The 27577-nt window shown below is 41.6% G+C and overlaps 1 protein-coding gene across 1 annotated transcript in view; it reads left to right on the top strand.

Moving 5' to 3' along the window:
* Window positions 1-18428, top strand: part of PLCXD3 (phosphatidylinositol specific phospholipase C X domain containing 3) — an 87784-nt gene extending 69356 nt beyond the window's left edge. The window contains exon 3 of the mRNA XM_032205493.1: window positions 17134-18428. Within this exon, the coding sequence (XP_032061384.1) occupies window positions 17134-17290 (157 nt within the window). The 3' untranslated portion in view covers window positions 17291-18428. The remainder of the gene's footprint in view (window positions 1-17133) is intronic.
* The last annotated feature ends 9149 nt before the right edge of the window (window positions 18429-27577 follow it).

Here is a 27577-nt window from a genome sequence, read left to right as displayed (position 1 = left end):
TGGGGAAGCCAGGCACGGTGGCTAGGGGAGTATCACCTGTGGCTGACTAAAGCGACACCCTCAGTAGAAAGCATCTGGGAAAAAGAGTGGTACCATCTTGGTACGTACCAGTGCATTTTCAGCGTGCACAGAAGGGCTGCGATGATGCTGCCCAAGGTGCTGTTGGATATCTTTTTGGATACCCTGTGCAATTCCAAGCATCCCTGTTCTGGGGAGGTGGTTAAGCCTGGAACAAGTGCGGAGAGGGACTACTGGGTTAATCAGGAAATTCATTGCTGAAGACATGGAGAGCACTTGTCTTGTTTATCCTAGCACAATGAAGCCAGAGAGGCTATGTGATTATTGTCTATAAATATCACAGGGGAATAAATACCAAAGAGGGAAAAGAACAGTTTAGGATAAAGGCCAGTGTTCTCACAAGAGCAACAGCGATAAACTGACTAAATAAATTTAGGCTGGAAGTGAGAGAAGGGCTCCCTGCCACCAGAGCAGTGAAGTTTTACAACCCTCTTGGAAAAACGGGAGGTAAGAAAGCTGGCGGCTTATAAGATGAGCTTTATCAGCCCTTGAAAGGAGAGAGATAATTAGTTAGCAGATTCCTCCCAACCTGTTTCAGTGGATGAACAAGATACTTCCGGTATTCATTCACAGCCCCACTGGTTATTGGGAAGTCAGAGCCAGACCTGCCTGTGGTAGGGGGACAAGTCTTGCTGAATTGGGAGCATACTGGCAGGAAGAGCCTCATGAGCATGTCTCCCCCAGCTGCGTCCAGAGCAAGAATTTCTTGTCGTGAAAGAGAAGTGGCTATTCTGCCCTGTGTCCTGGACACTGTGTGTGGCATAATTATAATTGGTGTAGCACAGGGCTTATTCTGTGAGTGTCTGGGGCTTGTTAGTACTGGGTTGCTTGAAAAACAACCAGAAGGAACAAGGATTTGCACAGGGAAATCTGCTCCTGCTAAATGCTTCACAGGAATGCCCAGAATACTATTTAGAGAATATTGCTTCTGGGATCATGATGATTAACAAAGTTGGTTTTGCTATGTGAGGCCAGAAGCCAGAGCAAGAAGCCAGAAAATGTATAAAGGATACTAAGCATCTCAGTCTCCTGCTCTTGTGAGATTAAACAGCTGTTGCAAAGAGAGTTGATGTTTGAAGATCCTAGACCTGCACAACCTGTGGTCTGGCTGCTGGGCTGGCCTTTGCTCTGACGTTTTGTGTTACTGCTGTGCAGTGACCACTGCTGGGCCCGAGGCCGCTGTGTACCATTCACCACTCTCCAAAAAAGATGAGTTACAGTTGCTAACCCAAATCAGGTGCTTCCCAGACGTCAGCACAATGACATGACCATACCAGAGTGATCATGGCATCCTGAACCCGTAACCAAGACCTAACCAAAAGCTTGGTACTGAATGTCAGTTCTTCATTTTGTTTGTTGATTATGTGAAGTTTTTAAGCATGGTTTAGATGAAAACCTTGGGAACAATGATAGCAATGTACTATGGGTTTGAAAATGTGTATCTGTTTGATGTGGACCTTGCAAAACAAAATGATGAAACTAGTTTTGGACATACAGGCTTGGTGGAGGAAAAGGTGGAGGAGCTCCGGTCTACATAAGAGGATGGTTGTAGGTCAAAAGAAATGGCAGCAGGAATTAGACAAGGTGGTACCTCTGATGAAGGGATGTGTACATTAGGGAGAAATGTTGATGCCAAACAGAAACTTGCTAGAAAAACAGATTTGTAAGAAGCACTGATGCGATTTTTGAAATTTGGTCACACTTGAAAAGTAATTGTATTTGATGAAAATATGTAGGAAAACATTTCATCTTGATATTTTCCAGCTTAATGTTTTAGAAATATTGAAGTGCTTTGACAAATTCAAAATAACTTTAAAGACACCTCATTTAAAATGATTTAAATTTTAAAAGAGCAGAAAGCAAGAAAACAAGGTTTAATTGGATATGCTGAACATTAGCTAGACATTTAATTTTTTTAATTAACTGAAAAATTGTGTATGCTCCTATATAATTTTGTCCCCCACCATCTTGCATCCTGATTTTTTTCTTCACAACATCATTCAAATCAGAGCTGTAATTATTCTGAATTTCCATTACTTGAATATGCAAGCCTGATGCTCATATTATACTCTCTGGTTCTTCTTGTTGTCCAGACAGCAATAGTGATGAAAAATGCCTGTTTTTCAAAGGCCTTTTTTCAAAGGCAGTGATTTATGTCACAGTTTTCCATTTCAGCATTGTTGGGTGGATTGCTTCGTTGTGATCTACTCAGTGATGTTTCACAAATGAAGCTTATTTCCACCTTCTCTGAAGAATCGGGTATTAGCTTCCTAGGAATGCCACAAGCTCTTCACTGGGGCTTTCTCTGGGGACACAACAGAGTCGGAAGGATTTGAATGTGGTTTTTCTCTTAGCATTTTTCAACAGTGAATTCAGTATGAATTATTCTACATTGTATCTATCTCTGAATAATGTATTATGGAATACACCAAACAAGGTACTATGGCAAACAGCTGTGTGCAGTTTTGTGTACTCTGGTTGTCAGCTCTGTTTCTGCAGACTCCTTGTACATCTACTTGATGAAACAAAAAAACTAGAATCACTTAGAGCAGTTTGATTTGAAAGGAAATGGAAATTGCTTTATTTTGTATTCAACAGTAAAGGTTCAAATATAGGTGAGATTTAGTTTAATTTTGAAGCATTTGCAGGGAGTTGGGTAAAAAAACATTAGTTTTACGGGCTACTTTATTAGACTGAAAAATCTATATATTATCTATTTAATTAAGTTGGATTTATTGTATCTGTTTCAGTGGAAACTGTTCAATGAATAATGTGCAAAGTTCTGTTACAGGTCATACAGCAAAGTGATGGTGCTGGCAGCCAGAAGTTTATTAAATACACCCTGCCTTCCATCTAGCTGCTCTGTTTTCCCTGATGGTGATGCATACTTTTTTGTTCATTTTTCTAGTTACTCAAAAGCAGTTTTTGTTCAAAATCACTTTGCTAATTCACGTGTTTTGCATGCAGGCTGCTGGGCAGGGCTAAACATTAGTAAAAATCCCCTTTTCTTTTCTGCTTTGGTAGTCTTTCATTGTTCTCCACGTCTAATTTCAGGGTGTTTCTTCTGTGCACAACATTTTAATTTTTTTTAATTTGTTGTCATGTTCTTTCTCTTTTATTTCTTGCATCCTTCAAATTTTACTTGTTTAAGAAATTGAGTTTTGTAACGAGGGAGGGGCTAAGCCATCAAAAGCAAGTGAAATCACGAGTTGGGGAGTAACTGGGCAGCTCCATACCTGGAGTCCCCTACCAATTCCCTCAGCAGGAGAGCTCTTTGAAAGGTTCCAGGCAGCGCGTGGTGGCAACTCTCAGAGAAAATGAACCCCCTGGTCAAGGCTGATGGAGGAAACCTTGATCATGAGTAGTCCAGTGCTGGCTACAACTTCATTGCAGACTAAAACCAGTAATCACCCCCTATCCTTGCTGTAAATCACTGCACAATAAGTTGTTTTCTATGTACTCTCTGCTCCTACATGTGTTGCTAGGACCTCCAAAAGCAGCTCCTGCACTTTTTTGCACTTTAGAGGAAGTCAGTCCCTTAATTCTCTTAATTCTTAATCTTCCTGGGCATGTTGTGGGAGTTGTGCAAGAGCACTTGGAGCCATTAAATATTTGAGTTATGCAACCTGTGTTCCTTACTGCATATCATGGAGTTTAGTAGTGCCCCACAATTTGAGCTTGAAGTGCAGCTGATACTGATACACAAGATAGCTGGCCCTATTTTATATCACTGCCAAAAACTGGTTAAAGGGTTGGTTGTGTGGGCAAGATGTGGGAGGCATAAGCTGACATGAAATGAAAACAGTCTGATGGCAATTGATGTCAAGTTGAGGAGCAAAAATCAAGGAGAGGAGATACGGATGACACAAATTGTGGGTTCCTTTCCCTTACACAGTGCAGAACCCAATTATGTCTCAGGTTGCTGCACATGGAGCCCTTCCATGGTGGTGAGGTGCCTTCATTAAGCTCCTTGGCATACAAGTGGTAGAGGCATCACTCGGTGTGGTAGGAAGATGGCCAAAGCTAGAAAAATTTGTCCTTTCATCTGTCAGTGAAGCTAATGCTTTTTACATATTTGTTCTTGCATGTACACATGCTTTCTTCCCTCATTTCAAGATGAATTAAACCATTTGTATCTCTTGCTTGTAATTGCTTGTTTATTTGAATATGAATATTGAGTGCAGCTGCACTAACCACAGACGCTTTTATACTGTTCTGTGAAGCTGTCCTTTATGTTAAAGCATAAGAAATCCCTTTGAAGCCAAAATGACATCTATTTTTTTTTCTATTTTGATTATAATATTTAGGATATCAAATTATTAATAAGAACAGCCAAATTTAAAAAAAAAAAAAAAAAAAAAGAAATTTTGAATAGAAATGAACAAGGTATTAAAAATAACTAGTTGAAGTCTTTTCAGTTATCTTATTATTTGTTTTCACTTAGGCTTCCTCTTTCCTGGCTTGTTTCCATAACATCAGAGCATTTATTTTTTTCATTTAGAAAAAAAGGATTGTTACGTACTGTGATTTCCAGGAGATGGGGCTGTAAGAAAAATGCCATCTGTCATGAGACCCATAAGAAAATATGGTAGTTAGCCCCTGATGACAGGTTGGAAAATTGTTGTGAAAACTTTTGAGCTTAGTGCAAAATGCATCGCTCTGATTCCGGAAGGGAGCTGTTAGCAAGGGGAGAAGGTGGGGGTTTTCGTACTCTGTCAGACCGTTGCTGGGCACCCAGAAGACACGATTTTTTAAGATTGCAGTTTTGAAACATATACTCACTTTTAGTGAGATTCTTTTTTTTTTTTCTTTTCTTTATTATTATTATTATTTTCTAATTTGCAGGCTTTAAAGAGAGAGAAGTTTTGCAGTGACAAAAGTGCCTTGTGGCACTGACCTCTCGAGGTCTGTGTCAGCCCATGACCATGGTACGGGATCCTTTCTCACAATGTTCTGCTCTGTTCTGGCTTCTTGCTCGCAGTTCCACTTGGGTAGTCACGTTGTATACCACCACTGGGTCTCCGAGCATAGCATGATTCGTCAGAGACGTGTATGGATTCAGATTCCAGTTAGTCCATTATAATTTCAGTAGCTCTAATGTCAGTGTTTGATTTTGTCTAGCTGTCTGGTTGACCCTGGCCATTTTATTCTTGTTCTCAGCTTTCAGCTGAGTGTTCCACCACAGGACTTGCAGAGCATCTTGATGCCTCGCTGTCTGCTGGCAGAAGGCAGAACACATATGTGCTATGCTTTGGAGAAGAAGAAAAGGATATGTAGTGTACACAAAGCACCTTACAAGCAGGGAGATGGTAGCAGCCTGCAGCTATACCCCCTCAGGCACTTGTCAGATCAGTGCAGTGAGACTGATCTGCACCATACCTGAAAGCTGCTGTGGATGCCTGGGAGCTGGGGGCTGCTGTGGGCAGTGTGGGTAACATGTTCAGGACACATTTTCGGGAGACTGTGGGTAGCTGGAGTTGCCTGAAGGCAGGAAGGGCGAGCCTGCTGCCTGCCTGGGGCTTCTTCCTTGGTGGTGTTCAAAACATGGCATAAATACAGCATAAAATAACTCAAGCCTTCTTTCTTCAGAAGGTAGGAGATTAATTGTTAAGTGTGATAAAGGCAGGGAAGTTGTAGCCTTTGTAAGTGGCAGAATTTGTAGTAGACATAGTCATGTACTGTAGTTGTAACAGTACTGATGGCTTTATCTTAATTAACATATTCACCCACAAGTTCCAGGTAGTAAGAAATTATTCCCCAGCCACCATCACTGATGAAGATGTACTTATGAGCATTTTTTGGAAGACACCTCAGAGCCTCCTGGGTCTAGTCATTTGCCTTTACTTCATGTAACAGGACTTCTTCCACTATGTAGAGCTTTGTTAGCTTTAAGTCTGGGCAAGAGACCTGGACTGAAAAAAAACAAGTATCAAAAAAGCAGCTTAGTGGTGAATAAACACATTTGATGAATAGTGATTTGCCATTGGTGACAATGCTGGTCTGCTTTTTTTGTGGGGTATTTATTCACGGAAGTTTCTGTAATGGCATAGTTCCTTGTTTGGATTTGTACAAATGAGGCTTATCAGTATTTTATCAGCTGTATTTCTTGCAGCTTAGAAAGAGTGAAAGGGGCATTGATGATGCAGCACCACTAAGGTTATGTGTTTGTGGCACTCAGAATCAGCTGGCACTGTTTCTGTTCAGTTCTATCAGCTCTGTAGGTGGGTGCTGCAGAACGGTAAAATAGAAATGTTTATGCAATGTGAAAAGGAGATAATTCTGTGTGACAATAGTAATGTGTTTAACTCCTTGCAATGGGAATCATGTAACTCATGTAATTAGAAGGAAAAAAAAAAAGAAAAAAGAAAAAAAAAAAAAACACAATACTAGCTTGGCTCAGGAAGTGCTTGACAACTCAGATCATGACATGATAGGGAGCACAGGGACTGACAACAAATGTCAGTGAAAGATCTGGGGACACAAAGCAGAAAGAACACTTGACAGATCATTACACACAGGTGACACAGGTGACCAAGCTGTCCCCGTTCTGTGGTCAACTGTAACACACAGTTTTAATGGTTTTAATGCGGTGAAACAAGTATAATGAGTTTATAAATAAATTATAACTTTTTTAAAGAACTAGAAGATGAGAGGAAAAAAACAAAAAGCAAATATGTAGCTAATCCCTTGATGGGTGGCAGAACATTGTCTTGTGTAAAACAGAACTTCTGTGTTTCATGGGCAATGGGCTAAGGTCAGTTTTAATTTCTATAGTCTGCTCTTACTGTCATTGCTGTGTTTTTCTTAGCATTTCTTGAACAGCCAGATTTCCATTTGGAATGAAACAACTGCCTAAAGCAGGTGAACTTGATAAATGGGTGTTCAGGCTTCTCTCTCTTTGACCCACAAAAGCGCATCTGAATGCGCGAATGGCATCTGAACAGGTCTCAGATCTCTCAGCTGAAAGGTTGATTAGGAAATGATGGCAATTCTATTCCCCTCTGTTTTCACAGCTTAGGACTTAACACCACTGTTAATGAAAGTGGGAGATGTTCCTCTCCCGTGTGATCTCCAAAGAGACGACAGATTAGAACAGTTACAGAGCTTGTCTGACTTGATCTGCTCCATCACTGGAAAAGCCAGGCATCAGGCATCCTCAGGACAGACAGTACTTTTCCAGTTAATCCATGGACTATCATGTACCAGAAGTACATGTGTTACAAGGCCTCATGTCATAAAAGCTAAATGCCTCAGTTTGTGTGGTAGAAGTTAAAGCTTTTAGCTCTGCTTTTTTCCCACTTCAGTTCCCCACCATGTAGGCCAGGAGAGTGGCCATAGTTCTATCATTGCCTCATTAGTGAGATCTCTGAGAATATGGGGTCCGCTGAAGCCTTTACTGGCTGATATGTTCCTAATGGTATTAGTTAATGCTCAAGGTGCAATGGCTAAAAACATAATGAGGAAAATAGGATGTTGAATACTAATCACCTCCAGAACCATCACTTGCTGCTATTAAATATCCCATTACATTTTTATACAAGCATAGAGGTGTAGGTACAATAAATACAGCTGAAATTTTTTTGAAGGGAGGGCAGAAAAGGGCACTTTTGAGCTCGTTTCTGACTCCCCTTTAAAATGAAATCCAGAAAAGCAACAACAGCTCAATAGAAGAGCATAGACATCTGGTCCCTTGTGACTCTGCAGAGTACAGTGCTATGATCAATTACACTAAAATATTCATCTGGCCCCAGCACGGTAGTCTGTGTCATCTGATTAGATGTGCTTCTAAACTGTATAAAGCAATTGGAGATGACTGAATTATAGATAAACATTTCAGAAGAATAAATTCAGAGCTGTTGGATGTTAACATAGGTTGTACCTGCAACCTGACAGCTCGTGGGCAGTGTAACATGTCCATTCACGATCCTGGAAAAGGAGTTCCCACCTGTGTTTCTCTGAGCCTATGAATAACAAAATTCACTTGTTTCACCCAGTGTTGCCCAAATTTTTTAGTTCTAGTCAATCTAGCCTTGGTAGTGACAATTTTATGACCACACTGCTGCTGCCCAGAGGACATGAGAACTAAAGAAGCAGATTTAAGGAGTTCTGTCCCAGCTGGTCCATGCTTGTACGTGGCTAGTTCATTTGTTCCTTGGTTGTGCCAATTCAACATTTATGAGCTCCTGATATAAATCAATTCTCTTCAGTGGACTGGGGCCATTTGGGACAAGGTAAGACTGAACACGGTTGATTTATTTCTCTTAATCCAGAACACTTCCATGTGCTGTCTTTCGTGTTGTCACTGGAGGTTTATTAACACAACTGAGAGAATGGTAAGTTGTGATCTGGGGACAGAAACAAATGGCTGGCATAAAAAAGAAACATAAACCTTTTAAAATAGTTCTACCACCAAATAAATAAATAAATAAATGAAAATCACAGTTGAATGATGCACTGTGGAATGGTTTGTGTTTTGCAGGGAAACTTTAGTGATGAACAGTTTCTCATCGGTGGGAACAGTATGTGGACGTGATGAACATTTCTGAATAGCACACCATAGTGCCAGTATTTTTGGTTGCATCTATTTTTGGCTCATCCCATTAAAGCTAGTGAGAATGTGTATGGATATTTATGTAGAAATGCTCTGAATTCAGAGGAAGGTTGTAGAATATGCGAAATCACTGGAGGCTTCTAAGAACTGATTAAACTGAACATTTGCCAGGTGTAGTTTGTATAGTTGATCTTCGTGTAGCTGATCCTGCCTCAGGATGGGCTGTATGAACTTGAATGACTTTTCAAGGTTCTTTCCAGTCATGATTTTTATGATTCAGAGACACACGAGACATCCACTGTTCCCACTGGAGCGATGAATTCTCAGCATCCTTGAAAAGCAAAAGTCAGCATGTGCTGACTTACGGCTCCAGAATTAATCGGTGTTCTTCAAATACGAGTAAAATTGGATGAAAGGGTGGGAAAAGTTAAAGTGTAAGCATTCTAATTCTGGCTCATATGAGCACATGCTCCTGCAGAGGAGAGCTGTTTTTCTCGAATAGTAACACCTATTTGCAAAAGGCTTTGTGGTTCACTGGAGTGGGAGGAAGTGCCCTGAGTATTTAACTTTTGCCCTAAGCAAGTGGACCTGCTTCAGTTCTCTTTGGTGTTGCTGGTAGTGGGCATTTAATGCTAGACAGCTCTGCGCTCTGGAAATGAGACCCATTTCCCTTTCTGGATTAGGTTGTAGTGTCTCTTTACACTCTAAAAGAAAACCTGTTGTCTGCCATTTAGTGCTCAAATTCTCATTAAACAGTGAACACCCCTTCTGTTTTGTGCTTGCAGTGTTACTTCTCTTCCTCCTCCTCCTCCCTTGAAAGCTCTCCAGAGAGGAGTGGCTGTTTCACTATGGGAGGTCCGGTTGTGGAGCACTGCTGCTGTTAATGTTCTGTCATGTTGTCAGGCTGTGATGACTCAGACATTAAAAAAAAAATAATCTCTTTATGAGCTAAAATAGCCTAACAGCAAATTTTTTCAAAAGAGAATTTTAATGCAATTAGTTAGGTCATATCTTCTTTCTGAAAGCGTATAATGCACCTCTCAGCTTTGCTGCTTGAACTGAAGCTACTTGAATATATTATTATTTTCCAAACAAAGTTTAATTCCATTGGAGTCCACCTGAGATATTTGACAGATCGAGGAAAATAAAGAAGTCGTCCTGAACGTTAAATAGCTTTGAAAAGGGCCAAGCATGTCTTGTAGTTTAGGGCAGAGTTTCTTAGGTAAGTTCTCTAGCACATCAGAAAATGGTTCCTCAAAGAAGTGCAAAACTTAAAAACAAAACAAAACCACAAAAAACACCTGCACGCATTTCTGTTTATAAGAGCAAGCAAGCAGAACAGGGAAAATAGAGGTAATAAAGTAACTGTCAAAGCTGAGACTAGATTTTACTGAGTTGTAAATAAAAATCACTCTAGCAACAGTATATGAGAAAGTACATGGCTTCTCAAACAACAACAACAAAAAAAGCCTGAGACAGTGATGTAGGGCATGTTTCCACGGCACTGATGTAAGTCATCTCGATACCGAAGGCATGCCCAAATGATTGATGTGTCTGACAGACCCAGTGAAGGTCCATCTAGAGAGAAAAGCTTTGGACTCAGAAGAAATGCAGCCACAAATGTCTCTGTAGGACATGGCATTGCCCAGTGTGTGTATGTCCCTATTACACCCATCTCCTCCACAGTCCCCCTTCCACATGCACCAACCAGCTTATCTGGGTGGCCGCAGGAGACTGCTGCGGAGCATGGCAGTGGGGTGGGTCACACTGGCCGTGTGGAGAGGCTTTTACATGTCATGGCTGTCCATGTCACTTCAGTGCCCTGTTCTTCTGCTTCAGCAATGTGAGGGCAGCAGGCTCTGAGTGCAAATAAATGATGTATCCTACATACTTCCTTAGGACAGAAGATTTTTTTTTTTTTTTCAAAGATTGGAGATTGCTGTGCACAGTCAGAGCTGGGTAAAGTGCCAGTCCCTTCCTCGGAGCAGCCTTCCCATGGTGGCTCAATTCCCCATCCTATGGTTTGCTTTTCCACACTGCTGGTACCACCAGCTCTGCCCCAGTGCCAGGGGACAGGACGAAGGAGTCAACCCCAGGTGCTGGTTGGTGGGGCAGCGCTGTGTGGGCCTGCAGGAGCGCCCTGTCTGGCCAGCCCACACAGAGGTTGGTGGATCTGCGGTGCTGTGAAAGCATTGCATGAGTTACTGCAACAAAAGGTGGATGCTCCTCTCTAAGGCTTTGCAGACCACTGTGCCTTCCTTCTGTGTGGTTTGAGGCTAAGGCAAGCAGCACCCTTTTGTGTCCATGGTTCAGACTTCTACAGTGGCTTTTGCAACCCTAGAAGTTAGATACTCTTCCTTCTGAAACTTCTTACTCTGCCATTGAGGGCTGAGTTTCACAGCTGTGGGACAGAAAAGTCTTACATATGTTTTAAAGGGCTGACAGCATTCTGCATATTCAGGTTTTCCTGCTACCCAGCTCTTAGTTTGTAACATGCTAATGTATGACTTTCCATCCTGTGTGCGCTTTGGAGCATTTATTCACAGGGCTGAGGTCCCACAACACATGGGTTTATGAGGGGAAGGTCTTACTTAACAAACTTCATTTATTTTATGTCAAGGTCATCCATCTGGTTGATCACCATCCATCTGGTTTCAGGTGGAAACAGTTAGAGACCTGCTGCTCCATCTGGACTGTCACAAATCCATGGGGCCAGATGGGATTCACCCAAGGATGATGAGGGAGCTGTTGGATGTGATTGCTGAGCCACTTTTGATCATCTATCAGCTATCATGGTCAACTGGAGAGGTCCCAGATGACTGAAGATTTTTAATCACAGAATCACAGAATTTCTAGGTTGGAAGAGACCTCAAGATCATTGAGTCCAACCTCTGACCTAACACTAACAAGTCCTCCACTAAACCATATCACTAAGCTCTACATCTAATGTGACACCCATTTATAAGAAGGGCTGTAAGGAGGATTCAGGGAACTGCAGGGAAGTCAGCCTGACTTCAGCACCAGGGAAGGTGATGGAACAGGTCATCTTGAATGCAGTCACACAGCATAGGTAGGACAGCCAGGGGATGAGGCCCCATCAGCAAGGGTTCATGAAAGGCAAGTCCTGCCTGGCCAACATCATCTCCTTCTGTGACCGGGGGACTCACCCGGTGGATGAGGGAAAGGCTGTTGATGTAGTCTACCTAGACTTCTGCAAGGCCTTTGACATGGCCTCTCGCAGTATTCTCCCTGAGAAGCTGACAGCCCGTGGCTTAGACAGGTACACTCTTTGCTGGGTTAAAAATTGGCTGGACCTCCAGGCCCAGAGAGTGGTGGTAAATGGAGTGAAATCCAGCTGGTGACTGGTCATTGAGGGACATTGAGGCCCTGGAATGTGTCCAGAGAAGGGCTACGAAGCTGGTGAAGGGCCTGGAATACAAGTCCTGTGAGGAGCAACTAAGAAAACTGTGATTGTTTAGTCTGGAGAAGAGGAGGCTCACGGGAGACCTTATTGCTCTCTACAGGTACCTGAAGGAAATGTGTTGGGAGCTGGGGCTTGGCCTCTTCTCACAGGTAACTAGTGGGACTAGAGGGAATGGCCTCAAATTGCACCAGGAGAGATTCAGATTGGAAATGAGGAGACATTTCTTCTCAGAAAGAGCAGTTAGGCATTGGAATGGGTTGCCCAGGGAGGTAGCGTTCTTGGGGGTATTTAAGGAAAGGTTGGATGTGGTGCCTGGTGACATGGTTTAGCAGGTGATATTGGTGGTAAGGGGACAGTTGGACCAGATGATCTTGAAAGTCTTTCCAACCTTAACGATTTCCTTAATGATTCTGTGATTCTGTGACCAAGAGAAGCCAGTTGATGTAATCTTTTTGCATTTCAGCAGTTTTCAATACTGTTTCTCACAGAATCCCTCTGGATAAAATGCCCAGCATACAGCTAGACAAATAGATAATGCAGTGGGCGAACAATTGGCTGATGGGTTGGACTCACAGGGTTCTGGTAAATGGGGTTACATTGTACCAGTGGACAGTCACCAGTAGGGTTCCACAGGGCTCCATTTTGGGTCCAGTTCTCTTCAATCTTTTCATGACTGACTTGGATGCAGGACTTGAAAGTATACTGAGTGAGTTTGCTTATGGTACTAAACTGGGAGGAGCTGTTGACTCCCTTGAGGGTGCAGAGGCCTTTCAGAGAGATCATAACAAATGAGAGGACTGGGCGATCACCAACAATGTGCAGTTTAACAAGAGCAAGTACCTTATTCTGCACCTGGAATGTGGCAACCCTGGCTATGTGTACAGAGTGAGGGATGGGATGCTAGAGAGCATCCCCATGAAAAGGGATCTGTCTTGGTTGATAGCAAGTTGAATGTGAGCCAGTATTGTGCCCTGGCAGCCAGGAGGGCCAACCATACCCTGGGGTGATCAAACACAGCATTGCTAGCCAGTCAAGGGAAGGGATTGTCCTTCTGTGCTGTGCTGGTGTGGCCTCACCTCCAGCCTCACTGTGTGCAGTTTGGAGCACCACAATATAAGAAGGGCATAAAGCTATTAGAAGGTGTCCAAAGGAGGGCTATGGAGAAGATGAAGGGTCTGAAGGACAAGACGTATGAGGAGAGGCTGAGGCCTCTTCGTTTGCTCAGCCCAGAGCAGAGCAGGCTGAGGGGAGGCCTCATGGTGGCCTGCAGCTCCCTCATGAGGGGAGCGGAGGGGCAGGCGCTGAGCTCTGCTCTCTGGGGACAGCGACAGGACCCGAGGGAACAGCATGGAGTTGTTATGAGGAGAAGGTCTTGCTTAACAAACTTCGTTTCTTTTTATCTCAAGGTCATCCATCTGGTTGATCACCATCCATCTGGTTTCAGGTCGACAGAGGAGGGTCAGGCTGGGCGTGAGGGGAAGGTTCTGCACCCAGAGGGTCGTCGGGCACCCCAGGGCAGTGGTCACAGCACCGAGTTGCTGGAGGTCAAGAAGCATTTGGACAACGCTCTCAGACATATAGTCTGATTTTTTGGTGGTACTATGTAGAGCCAGGAGTGGGAATCAGTGATCCTTCCAGGTCCCTTCCAACTTGGGTTATTCTGTGATTCTGTGATTAACTTCTGAAGCTCCCACTGCATCCTTTGCAGCAAAGGCAGCTGAGGTATGGGAGGGTGAAGAGAATAAGAATTGCCCTGTACTGTAAGGAGAGTTGGGGCCTGTCCTCTCTGTAGTTTCAACATTGACATCACTGGCACTGCTACCAGCATTAACCTGTTTGATTATTATAAGAACTATTTGCACTAGTGCAGTGCAGGTGTGGATGTAATTAGAGTGTGCCAAGACCACTGCAGTTAGTGGAATTATTTTTGCCGAGAAGCAGAGATAGATAACCTTGAGTATCTACAATTGCAGCCCATGCTGATGTGGCTGGACTGTTCCCAGCCCTTACAGGGTCAGGATCAGAACCTTTGTTGACAGATCCCCAGTGAGACTCTGAAATGCGGACAGCAACAGCTTCCATAAGAATCATAAGAGAGCCAGGTTCTGCTTAACACAGAGTGGTGCTGTCAAGGTTGGTCTGCAGGCTGAGAGGCTTGCATATCCTTATGCACAAAATCATTTTTATCAAGATTGCAAGAATTTCCATTAAGACCATGGTACACACTGGGTTTCTGTGAGCGCAATCATGTAGGTGGCTGCCACGCAGCATGGTTTGTGTTCCTCTTACTAAAACCCTTAATGAGAACAATTACTAGTTTGAGGCATGCAGAGACTGGAAATTACAAGGAAGGGTGAACAAGGTTTGTGCTGCTATCACAAAGACACCCTGAGGAATGTTAAAGCAGGCTTATTCTAATAATTACTGTGAGCATGTATTTGTACTGCAGCTGAGCAACGCATGGTTTCTTACAGTCAGTGATCTAGATCCATTTTCAAGATGGCACTGTGGGAGGAAGATGGGAAAATGTATGTGTTTTTCTGTGAATTTCTGTCACAAGCAGAGTTGCATAGACCAAATCCTTAAGGTCAGTAAAATCTTTTGTTCAGGTATATGTTTTTCCACGATGTGTTCTTTGGCTTTACTATGCAAATAAGGTTTTTATTGGATAATCTGATTCACTTTTTGACTTACCTTTGAACACTTGTCAGTCTCTTGAACAAAAGATTTCTGTGACTTTATCTAACAAATCATGTATGGACAAAGGGTCGTGCAACTGAGTTTTATTTGAAATATCAGTAAAATGTAAACAACCCATTTTTACAACCAATCCTATTTGGAGATGAAATGGCAGGGCAAACTGAGTTTAAAATAAAACACTATTTAAAGGAACATGACTGTCTATTAAAGACTGAATTAATAACAACACAGTAGGAAAAATTAAAAAGTATTTCAGGGTATGTGACTGAGTGTGTAGACAGGAAGTGCAATGGTCTCAAGGCCGAATTACATATCAGAAGCAGATTCAGAACAAATAAAGGACACCAAAAGAAGGTACTTATGCCTCAAGGAAGACTAATATGTCAAAGGTATCAGCATATGCAGAAGTAAAAAAAAATCTGTGCCTGCCTGTACTCTCTCAGTTCACCTTTAAACCTGCAATTCTTTGAGCTACAGCAGGCACATATCAAAGACAAAGGCAACATGCTGCCGTCTTAGATGTACAGCCTCATGTCTTCCCTCAGTGTTCAGCAATGTTGTGAAGATGAGGTGGATTTTCAGCTGCTCTGGGTAGCTGTTTCACAGAATCACAGAATGATTGAAGTTGTAAGGTGCCTCTAGAGGTTGTGTGGTCCAGTCCCCCAGCTCAAGGCCATCTAGAGCAGGTTGTTTTGAAGATCTCCAAGGAGGAAGACTTGATTGGTTTTGTGGTCCCAGCCATTTTACTGAGATCCTAAGTTTCTGATGTCCTGAGTTTTCAAATAGCCCAGGCACTACAAAATACATAACACCACACCTGCATCTGTTACTGTCCAGTGAGTGCAACTTTCCAGGATTGCATAAATCTAAAGATACCAATTTTTTTAAATTATTTTTTTTTTTACAGTAGATTGCTTAAGCTCAGTTTTATGGGCTGGTGCATATATATGCCTGTGCTTCAGTTGTAATGAATCAGTGTGTGAAATAAAATGCTTTACTGGTCCTAGACATATGTCTTACAATGTATTTAAGCATACGAACAGATGTTTTGCAGAAGTTAAACCTTTATGTTGTGCATTCACCTGCAAAATCATAGGTAATTGTAACCTTTCCTTTTTTTTTTATTTTTTTTTAAGACTGATTCTGGCCAGCGACAAGTAAAATCCGTGTCTGTTAATAGTTCCAATGGTCAATTACACTTTTGTTTTGAAAAATCTGTACCATATTTTGTTTGAACTTGTTAACTTCTGTCTTCTGAACGTTGGATCTTGTTTATTGACTTAGGGAGTCCTTTGTTTTCCCATATACATTTCTAGTGATCACCAGTTTATATTTTCATGATATCAGAAAGATTTCTTTATATTCACCAACCCGGTTAGGGAGACATCTTTTATACCCCAGTGTCCTGTTGTCGACGGAAGGAAGACACAGACGCTCAATATGAGTGAACAGTGAACTTCAACTTCAATGGATAGCTCAGTCGCCTTTTATCTAGTTCGAACATAATCAACTCATACATATTCCTAAACTAAACTCAGGATTGGCTAACATTTCCCGCGCTTTTCAGTTGGTTCCTCCTTCTTTTAGCTACCGTCCCGCCCCAGGGGGCCCTCCTGATCGCCCAAGGGCATCGTGTCCTTGAGCCTGATTGGCTCTCAGCCAGCTGCGTACGTGCCAGACTCATGTGAGTTGAGTACGGTACTTCACTAGCCCATTGCCTCCTAACTGCCCAACATCAACATGTCCTATTTCACTTAACCATTCCTCCACAGTGTCCCAGCACTAGGGGTCTCACATAATAAAGATATGCTATTTTTAAAAAGACTGAATATGACTGTAGTGCTTCTTATTTCAGTTATTAATCACTTGTATATGACAAAATATAATTATGACAGGGATACTAGTACTAGGAAAGAAAGAGTATTGAGGATATGCTGTACTTATACTATAAAAACCATGGTTGTTTTGTGTCCCCAAATATAATATTTTCAGTATTTCCTTGAACATGTCAAATGTACTTTGCATGTGTCTTGAGTCCTCTGTTGCTTCTTTTTCCATAAACAATTCCCGTGGAGTCATATGGCCATATGATACTGAAAAGGTGTCCGGTCCATTCCTGTACCCCTAGGCAAGATCAGTAATCACTGTGAGCCTGTATAACCTTGCATTTATTCTTTTCTACTGAGAAGTTGAATAAAATCAACATAATATTTCCACAGAGAATAAAAAGTAGGGTTCCCAAAAAGCCTGAGCAGTAACACTTGTCCTTTTTCATGTGCTTCGCTTAGAAACAAAGTAAGATCAACGGGAGTCACTGCTAGTAAATCCTATATTTCTCTCACTGCTTTATGAGTAATTATTGTTCCTGTTTTCTCCTTAGGGCTCTTCCCGCAATGATGCAGTGGGTCCGAACTCAGAAACCAGGAGAAAGTGGTGTGAATATTATCACTGCAGATTTTGTAGAACTCGGTGACTTTATCAGCACAGTCATAAAGCTCAACTATGCCCTGGATGAAGGTGAAGATGACACTACCTGATAGTGTTCTAATATGTTTGTTGTTGCATTATTTAAAATGAAAAAGAAAAAGAAAAAAAAAAAAAAAAAAGATTGCATTTTAAAAGAATTATCTTGTAAAACGTTGATCTTCCTATAACACCCTCTGAGGTGTTTAGGGCTTTAGTGGGTGGGCATAAGGGAAGTGTTTTAATCAATTATGATCATTTTTTACATTTGTGTTTCATGTGAAGAGCAAAGCTAACCATGTTTACAGTGTTTGATAAAAGAAGGCCATTTACATGTTTTCCATGAGGTACCAAATGTGATTCATGTGTCTTCTGTGGTTATGAACAGTGCCAAGAAATGTGCTTTCAGTGCAGTGGGATGTGTGTTTCCCTTTGTCTGCCCACAGCAGGATTCCCGAAGGTGTGAACAATACACCAGAGGACTAAGGACAGTATATCTGTCCCTAAAATTTTAAGCCGCTACACTTCATCTGTTAGGTGATTTAATGGATTCTATTTATCAGTGAGCTACAGATTTAAATGCCTTTGTGAAGTAAATACAAAGTCATGTCTCCAACGCACTCATAGTTAGTGGACAGTAAACATGATGCATTATGTAGCTTGCACAAAGCACAGACTAAATCTTGCTTGCTTTTCATTCTTGAAATGGGGTTTTCCGGTGTTTTTGCCCTAGGTAAAGTCAGCAGTTACATAGTGCTGGCCTAACTCTGTACTAACTCTGTACGCTGCCAGTGTGTATTTTCCATGGCTTTAGCAGAAGCAAAGTTAGGCCAGCTTGGAGCACCACTCCTTCCCAGGACTAATCTCATGTAGAAGTCTGATCCAACATCCACTGAATTTAATAGGGAGATTTCCTGTGTTTATTGTGGAATGAGCATGGGATCAGTAAACTGTGTGTACTGTAAGGTGGGCAGGGTTTTGTCCCATAGCCAAAATAGGCTTTCTGTAGGTTTAAATCTACTCTTTAAAAATGTAGGTGCAGTCTGAGCTTCTCTTTAGGGCAGCTGTAAACACAACGCTCCTCTGCTGATTACAAAAAACAAAACCAGTGCCAGTTTAATCAGTGAAAAACTGCTGTACTAAAGAGTGTAGTAGTTCAGTATCTGGCTAAAAACATTATGCTATAGTCCCTACATTGTTTGCAGGAAATAATACAGCATAACACAAAATTGAAAGTCTACTGAATGGCACTGTTCTAGTAGCAGAACCTCTATCACCCTACTTTTAATGAAGCATATAAAACTCAATTATATGGAAAATTCAGTGAATTATAAAATAAAAGCATTGCAAGTGTATGACACCAAATTGGATACCATCAATCGTATGTCCTAGATCCATCAATGCATATGCACACAACTTTGGAAAGCAAAACATTTTGTTTGTGCAAACCAATAGATGCTTTACAAGGAAAATTCTCTTTGAAATGTTGCTTTATAGGATAAGACTAATGTCAAGTTTCCATTGATAATACTAGAACTTTCCACTGAGTAAGAAGAGAGAATGGCTTCATGGGGTCTTTTGTTATTTTCTGTCAGATGGTAAGGGCTGCAATGTACCATCAGATTTTTTTATTTTTTTTAAATGGTCTCATCAAACAGGTGGGTTATGGGGTGTTTGTTGGTTGGTTATGTTTATGTTTATGTTTTTATTTTTATTTTTGGTTTTGTTTTAATTTATTTTTAAAAAGTGGAATAAAATGAACACTTGCTGCTATTTTGTACTGAGAGGGTGCCTTGGAAAAAGTGTGCGTGTGTGTATTGTAGAGAAACATTTAAGTGCATCTGTACTATAAAGACACGTTTTAAATGTATGTATATGATACAAAGACATCCATGCACACTTGCACAGTGGTGATCTGGCTTCTGGACAGGAGTGTTATAAATTTGCCTGAAGAAATCTGCAGGTGTTACGAAGTTATGATGCCTCCTTCTGTAGCAGATTTTTCTGTATGGATTATGACTGTAAAACTCATCCTTAGTAAAATCTGTGATCTAAGCCAGTTAGTACTTCTATAGCATTAAAATTTAACCCAAACTGATCCAAAAATCTACCAAGAGCCACAGCCCGTCTTTGCATTGAACAAGGAAGGGGTAGGACTTGGTGCTTTCACCCATGACTAAGCATGATGTGGGGGTGGGTAGATGCACTTTGTTTTCAATCTTCACAGGCTTGCCAAACAAAATTAATGTAATGGACACATAAAATGAAACAAGTGCATGTGTTCTTGAACCCTGTGCAATCTTAAATCTTGTGGATTTTGCACAGTTTATGAAGCAGTACCTTTTCTTCTATGTGGGATGAAAATGTTAGCTAATTTATTGGAGATGTGATGTGAAACGCTCTTTTCATTCTTCTGTTTCACTGGATTATTTGCTTCCAGATTCTTTCTGTTATTCTTTAGCTACTTAAAGTATAGTTGAAGCATTTAAACTATCCTTTTAATATGTTAAAATAATCTGAATCTTTAGGTGGAACAAAAAATAATAGGTTTCATCTTCTGGATACTGACTCAAATTCTATTAGATTGAGAGCACCAACACTGAGTTCCTCCTGGGACCCCTGGCTCAAACATGCCAGACACACCAGGCTTTTTGCTGACACAAAGGTGTACTCAAAGCAAATGTTCTGCTTATTGAAGAAAAAGTGTGTGTATGTGTGTGTGCGTGCCTGTATATATGAATAAATATAGAGCTGTATCACATCTTGAGCTTACTAGCATTGTTATGAGATATTTGCGTAGCATCAGTTGTATTCTAATTGTCATTTGGGTGCTGGAAAATAAAAGCAAAGCAAAAAAAAAAAAAAAAAAAAAAAAAAAAACAATCCTCTGACAAGAAGGATAATAGACAAATCACATAGTTTCTCCATTAATGGGGGAAAATGTTAAATTTTGGTCAAAAATTGTTTTCATTTAGCTGTCCATCTCCTTTATATTGGAGAAGCACAGCACTTTACGAAAGGGGACAGGTAAACAAGCTTGCCTTAATTACTAAAATAAAATAAAAAAGGGGAGCATGCTATCCACACTTTTCTGGTGATTTCATATGTGAGGCACCAAAACTTTATTTGGACTGTCCTGATGGGGATACACTCCCAGTTGATAACAATTTGGGAGATTTCACCAGAAAAGAACAAGCCAGAAAGGACTATGCAACACAACTGGACCACTGTAGAGCCCCGTGTTGCCATTCATATGCAGCTAGAACTTTTTGATTTCAACCACAAAATGCTTGCAGAAGGACTGCAGGGTTGGTTCAGACTAATTGTCTGACCTGATTCATTTGGGAGGCTTCTACCCGAACCCGTGCATTCTGGGCACTCCTGCATGGGAAGTCAGATGACTGTAATCAGCCAATCAGAAGAAAAATACCTGTCTACACTATTGATCTTCATGAACATCTGTTTATTCAAACTGTAATGTCATTCTCTGTCAAAACACGTTTCTCTTCCTGTGTACCTTTTTCCTCTCACTACGTTCATGTTGCACACATGAAGCAGTATTGCTTTTCGGCCTTTTCGTGGGATTACTCACCCTCTTGTTCAGTTTTGCTTAAAAAATTACTCCTGCCTTGCACAACACGAGCTGAAAGGAGCCGTTTCTTAGCTGGTGTAAATCTAGGCAGCTCCTTCTTTCAGTTTGTGGAAGCTGAGGATCTCTTTGTCCAGTGCTGACCCAGCTCATGTTGATGTGAACCTGTATAGCAGCTGGTTCATGAGCCTGAGTCCTGCCTTGTGCAAAGAGATGTAAGGTCAGAACCAGACCAAAGGAGCCTAGTTTTAAAATCAGTGGGCTATCCACATTTATTTGCTGTTGGTTAACATCAAATGTTACAACAGGTTATGTTACTAGTTTTGTAAGTTCTGCCATTTCAAGCCATTCTTTTAAACATATATATGTGTGTATATATATATGCATATGTGTGTGAGAGAATGTACAATTCTGTATGCTGGGCTAAGTCCTTCTGTCATACTGATACAAACCCAGACCATTTCTAGTAACTTCAAAGCATTTACTAGCATTTTGCCCTGGGATGAGAGGGAACAGATAGTCAGTGTGTAGTAAGTATATGCTGTGTTGCAAAGGAAATTAAAAATGTGGAGGTCAATTCCACAATATCAAAAAAGTGGAGCGCCCTGAAAACATAGCTCCAGTGCTGTTTATGCTGAATATAGTATATGGAGCACTAGGTATTAGCAGCTGAGTAGACTATTTGGTGATTTCAAGAGTTCAGTTAACACCATTTTAAACTTCTAAACTCCTTTTCAGTGAAGTAAAAGCTAATAGTGTATATGATGTATTTGCCATATCTCAGTGGTAGCTTCTGTGTTACATACAGTCAACATTGTTCTGAATCGTATATGTTTACCCAATGATGAGGTTAAAATATGCTGTATAGTATGTGCAATGTATTGATTACAAGTATGTTGGAGTTCAGTGATCTATTTAGTTCTTACTGTGCTGCTGTTTTGTAGGTATGTGTGTATATGGGAGTATGGATTGTCTACAGTGTACAAGGAAATAATTAATCCTAAAGGAAAAGGGCAGTTATGTAACCTGCCTGAATGCATTCACATAATCTTGTTTAAGTCCCATAATTACAAGTTCTGATTTCAGATGTTAGTGAGGATTGTCTGTAGGGCTGACTCCCTCACTTCTCTGCATTAAGGAGTTAAACTTGAAGTTACCTGGAGCTCACTTACATATTGAGAAATAAAAGAATAGCATGCTTGCACGACCTTGATTGTACATGCTGTCAACGATCTGGTTTCCTATGTGATACGGAGCAAATCACTTCTGTGCACACACAGCTCCTGTTGATGCCAGCAGGAATTGTGTTTAAGCAACTGAAGGGCCTAAAATTCCTCTTCTGGTATACAGTCATGATGCTGAGGTCGTGGTACCCTGGCTCTGTGGAATTGCCTGAATGCTATGCAATACTGCTCATGTCCCGTGTTGGAACGTAGCTCTGAGTTTGCAGTAAGAGTTCTGAACTCTGCTCCAACCCAGGTTGGATTGTATAAGTCCTTACATAAAAAGGATGAATGTCTGAGGCTGAGCAGCCTGGCCTGGCATGCCCACATACAGCATTCTGCTTTCAGGAGCCTTGGCAGCTTAAATTAAGAAGGTTCTAATAATTTCCTGGAGACTGGCAGGACCTACTACTCTTCTTGGGAAGGGGAATATAAATCTGTCCATTGCCCACAGGTACGACTCCCTTACCATTCCCACAGCTAGATCTAGCTCTCCTTTCATGTTTTCTTATGATGGATGCATCTGCTTGATGTTAAGGGTGGTGCTGAAAGACATGCAGAACAGAGAGAGAGTCTGCCTTGTGCTCAGCTGGTTGGTCAGGAGAAGGCAGAGCGCTTTTGTTTGGTGTGAAGTCAGCTTCAGAAAGACCCACATACATGGTGACTGAGGGAAGGCAGAAGTCTGGCTGGAGACCCTCTTCTGTTATCTCTGTCTAGCTATAATGCAACATCTTCCCACTTCTCTTTGTCTCAGCTCAGCACTCTTTATGCACTTACGCATCCTCATCCCTGTAACCACCAGCTGTCAGCAGCGCTGTGCACTGAGTGTTACAGGTTTGTCATGCTCACGATGCCATCACAATTCACATGTTCTTACAAGGGGTTGAGTGTGGGGCTAAGAGGTGGCAGCATCCCACATCTTGTGGTCTATCTCCACACTCCAGGTGATGCACACATCTCCACTTAGATGGACCTCACTTTGGCTGATAAGTCAGTTGTAAGCTTTCTCTCTCCAAAATAAAAACAGACTAGAAGATAATCCAATGAGTACCTCCTAAGATGGGGATGCAGTTAGGCTTTTTTTCTGCAGTGGAATGACCAAGACTAGTCTCTTCCCTTGGTTTTTGGTCCTGCAAAAGATCAGAAGAGATTCCTATAACAGGTGAAATGCTTGGCACTGGCAAAGTGCACATCACTTTTGATGTGAAGCTGGGATCCTTAAAGCAGAATCCTGGGCTTTATGTGTAATTATCATTACTAAAAATAAGAATACACACTTAAAAATACAACTTTAAAAGAAATAGCTGGGCGTGTCAGGACAGGTTAAGTTTTTTCCTTACTCAGTCATGAGTATCTTTACGATCATGCAAGGTGATGATTAGGATGTTATTGCCACACTGCCTCCTGACGATGTTCAGGGTCTCTGTACAGAAGCCTTATTATTCCAAATGAGCATTAATGCATTTGAGAGACTTTCTCCATTTCTGTGGGAAGGATGAATGTGTAACACTGAGGACATGGAGCTCCCTGTGTGTTGTGCCCACAAAGGTTCACAGAGCTGCACCTTCTCTTTTTAGGATCTATTTAATGGTACTTTAATAAATGTTGTGTAAAAAATGCCTACAGTTCTGAATAGCAAATGTGAATTTTTATGAGACGAATGTGTATTTAATGTAAAAAATAAAAATAATAAAAAAATACTACTATAAAATCCAGTTTCTTTGTATCCAGTGAAACATCTAATAAAGCTCTGGTACCTGTATTATTGGTTTATGGGTTCTTTGCTCCCTTCGAGATGTTACAAGTTGGAGGCTTCTTAAATGCTGTTTCTAAGGCAGGCTGAAGTCAGACACTGAGCTCGGACTGTGCGACCATGGCAGAGGTGTGCATGGATGGACTGTCCCGTGAGGGCACCAAAGTGGGAGGACTGATTCCACCCCGTTCAGGGGTCCCAAACGGGGTCTGGGATGGGTTTGTGCCGTGGGGACATGGCAGGCTCTCCAGCATCTCTCCCACCCAGCAGGGCTCTCCAGCTCAGGTTTGCCTCAACCACCAAACCTGCAAATGTTCCTCCCACAGCCCCCCTGGGGAGGGTGCCAGCCACCAAGGCAAGCCTGGACATCCTGGAGGTGCAGGTGGAGCAGGCACTGCCTCATGCCTGGCTGCAGGTCGTGCCTGCCAGCAGGTGAGCTGCCTCCACTTCTCCTCGGTGACCTCTGTGGGGTTTGGGAACCTGCTCCATGGAGGGGGACTCAGGTGGCCCTACACCAAGAGCTCCCTGTGCCCAGGAACACAGAGAACGTGGCTGGGCTTTGTGATGTCCTGCTGTGGTGGCACTGTTTTTGTCCACTGTATCCTGCTGTTGCAATAGCTACTTTACCCCCAAAACAGGGTGTCTCTGTCCTGGCTTGTGCAGTGGTATGATGATACACAGAACACAGCCAGCTGAGATGCTGGTGCCTTTAAGGAGCCGTTTGCAATGCTAAGTGAAGCAGGTATTTACTAAATGATTCCAATTCCAAAATGTAATTGTGCGTTGTGCCACTGGATCTGGGAAAAAAAAAATATAGAAAAGAAAAAGAAAAGAAAAATGGGCTACCTGTAGATGTTTTTAACATGATAAGCGAGTTCAATTAAAATGCAACTATTCTCTTGGAAGATCAATTTTAAATAGATTTTATGGAAATAAGCAGTATGTGGGCACAGTGCACAGTGTATGTGAAAAATAGGACCTCCACATTTTTGGCCTATCTTCTTGCTTCTTAGTGACCTAGCTGCAGTTTCTCACGTTTTTTATTTATTTATGTTTTTCTCGCAGCAACTGGGAGATTTCTGGGGAAAAAATAATTACAACGTAAGTGTATTGATTGAAATAAAAGTAACTTAAATAACTGGTCTTAACCAAGTGTAAATTTTCAAGTACAAGACACTGATTTGAACAGTGAATTTTAGTCTTGTTTTGCCTTTTTGGTCAATTTTTGATGACTGGTTAATCCTTATGTGTAGCCAATAAGACCTGATTTAACAAGTGCAATAACACATTAGACTCAGTATGTCTTTGCTAAACGGGAAGCTAAGCTATGCATGAGCATAGTTAAGCTATGCATGAACAAGTTTCTCTTATACATGAATTTATTCATTTTTGAGGTGTTTTTTTCATGCTGCCTCCTAATGATGACTACAATGAGTTATCATTTATGTAGTCTGTATACCACCAATAAAACAAATAAAACAGAGCTAAATATTCTGGATACCAAGGAAATCTGTATCAATACTGATATCTATGAAAAGTAATTAAAAAAAAAAAAAAAAAAAAAAGGATAAAAAAGTTTTGTCTATAGTTAATGATTGAAATGTTATTTTTTAATAATTACCAGATTATTATTTATTTATTTATTTATTTTTTAGGGCTAAAAAGCCCTCCAAACTTGCATGTACATTTTGTTCATAGATTAGCAGAAAAGGGAAACTTTCTGGCTTTTAAGTCAGTTTAAGAAAGCTAATTATTGAATTAAAGTGAAGAGAAGAATGCTTACTGATTTGTGCTGCAGAGATCCCACAAGACAAAAAGAATTTGTCACTCCAGGAGGCTTTATTCCCGGGCACATAGCTGGGGGGCTCATTCATCTATGTTTCAGTGTTAGCAAAGTGCCAGTAATTTTACATTTATTAACTAGTAAATGTAAGCTTTAACTTGGATCAACATAGATCAGCACTTCTGTAGATTTTTGTTTTTTAAAACTCTTTCTAAGGTTATCCTTTTTATTTTTAGAAGTCATTTGTGTTAGTGAAACTGGGGTACAATACTCTGTACAAGGCAGATGCATTTTCTTAGATGGGGTGGAATCTTAATGCTGCACAAAGCTTCCATTTCTCCTATAAAATGGTGGAAAGGGAAACCCATTTTTCATATAACCACTAGTAGCTAGCAAACTTGCCCAGGGCACCTGGACTAAAACCTGGAGCTCTTGGGAGACAGGGAGAATTTGGCTTCTGGGGCTGGCAAACCTGCAGAAGAATTCAATCAGCTTGAAGGGACCCCAACACAGGAATGAAGGGTATAGGGTGGTTCCCCATGGGACATCCCAGGGGGCTGTGCTTATAATGAAATGGGTTTTGGGGAAATATATTTGGGGGACAGTCAGTGAGAAGGTGGGAAAAACTAAGAGCAGGGGGAAGAGCATCTGTAGGCTTTGCATGGGAAGGGACTTGGTTTGCCTCTTGGTAAAACACAACAGTAAATGCTGCAGGTGGTTGGTCTAGCTGGGAAACGCAGATATAAATGTGGTATCTATACATACATATCCTATTTTCTTGTTCCTTTGCAGTTTGAGATGTCACGAAATTGTCTTCCTTATTATCTAAACTATTGTCTGACCAAACCGCTTCCCATTGCTGAGCTGAACTGTCACATTTCTGAAACTTCTAAACAGCTGATAATGAAATCTGTGTAATTTGCAAAGAAGAACTGGAAATCACAAGCCAATGTGCATTTCAGATATGTCCAGCACAAGGAGGCTGAGACAGGCAGAATAGGTCTCACCTTGAAGTACTAAAGCCTGTGATGAGCCAGTTATGTGTCCTCTGGCTGTGCTCTTCTTGTAACTTAGGGAAAAATAAAAATTAAAAAAAAAAATGAAGACCATCTCTCTGCTTACGTTGAAATCCAGGAGAAAGGTGTGTTTTGTTATATCATCCCAGTGTGGGCTTAGCTGTGGCAAGCTGGGACAGGGGCTGATGGCTCTGGAGGCGCTGAGGTGGGGTCCTGGGCTCATGGGAGGTGTCACTGGGACATGAGCAGGTCTGTCCATGTTGTTGGTATATAGAAATAATTGAATAAATAATCTTCACAGTAAAGTGAAGGATGCCCCTGTTATTTAAACACTTCACATAACACAAAATCTAAGCAGACTCCTTTTCCCTTGTCTGTTGATACCTCACATATCTACCAACCCATAAAATTCACCTCTGCTCTTCCTCCAGTTACAGCACTCAAATGCACAAAGTGCAAGAAGTCAGAAAGAAAACAGTGTGATGGTTTCACTCTGCTGGGCAGCTGAGCAACACCACAACTGCTCTCACACCCCCCCACCTTGAAGGGAAAGGGGGAGAAAATATGGAAATCATATTTTGGGTAGAGGAAAGGACAGGGAAATCACTCAACAAGTATTGTCATGGACAAAACAGACTGCACAGGGAGATTAATGTAATTTATTGCCTATTACTAAAAAGATAGAGCAGTAAGAACTAAAAGTAAACCAAAACCACCTTCCTCCCACTCTCTTCCACCCTCCCCTACCTCCTTCCCCCAGGTGGCACAGGGAAACAGGCAATGGGGGCTGTAGTCAGTCTCTGACACTTCGTCTCCACTGCTCCTTCACAGTCACCCTCTGCCCCTGCTCCCCGTGGGGTCCCTCCCACAGGATGCCGTCCTTCCCAAACTGAGCCTGCGGGGGCTGCCCACAGGCAGCAGCTCTTCAAGACCTGCCCCACATGGCTCCGTACCACGGGGTCCATCCATCCCCCAGGAGCAAACTGCTCCAGCACGG

This window comes from Aythya fuligula, chromosome Z (assembly GCF_009819795.1).
Source record: "Aythya fuligula isolate bAytFul2 chromosome Z, bAytFul2.pri, whole genome shotgun sequence".
Classification (NCBI taxonomy): Eukaryota; Metazoa; Chordata; class Aves; order Anseriformes; family Anatidae; genus Aythya; species Aythya fuligula.
This window is presented reverse-complemented; position numbering and strand designations above follow the sequence as displayed.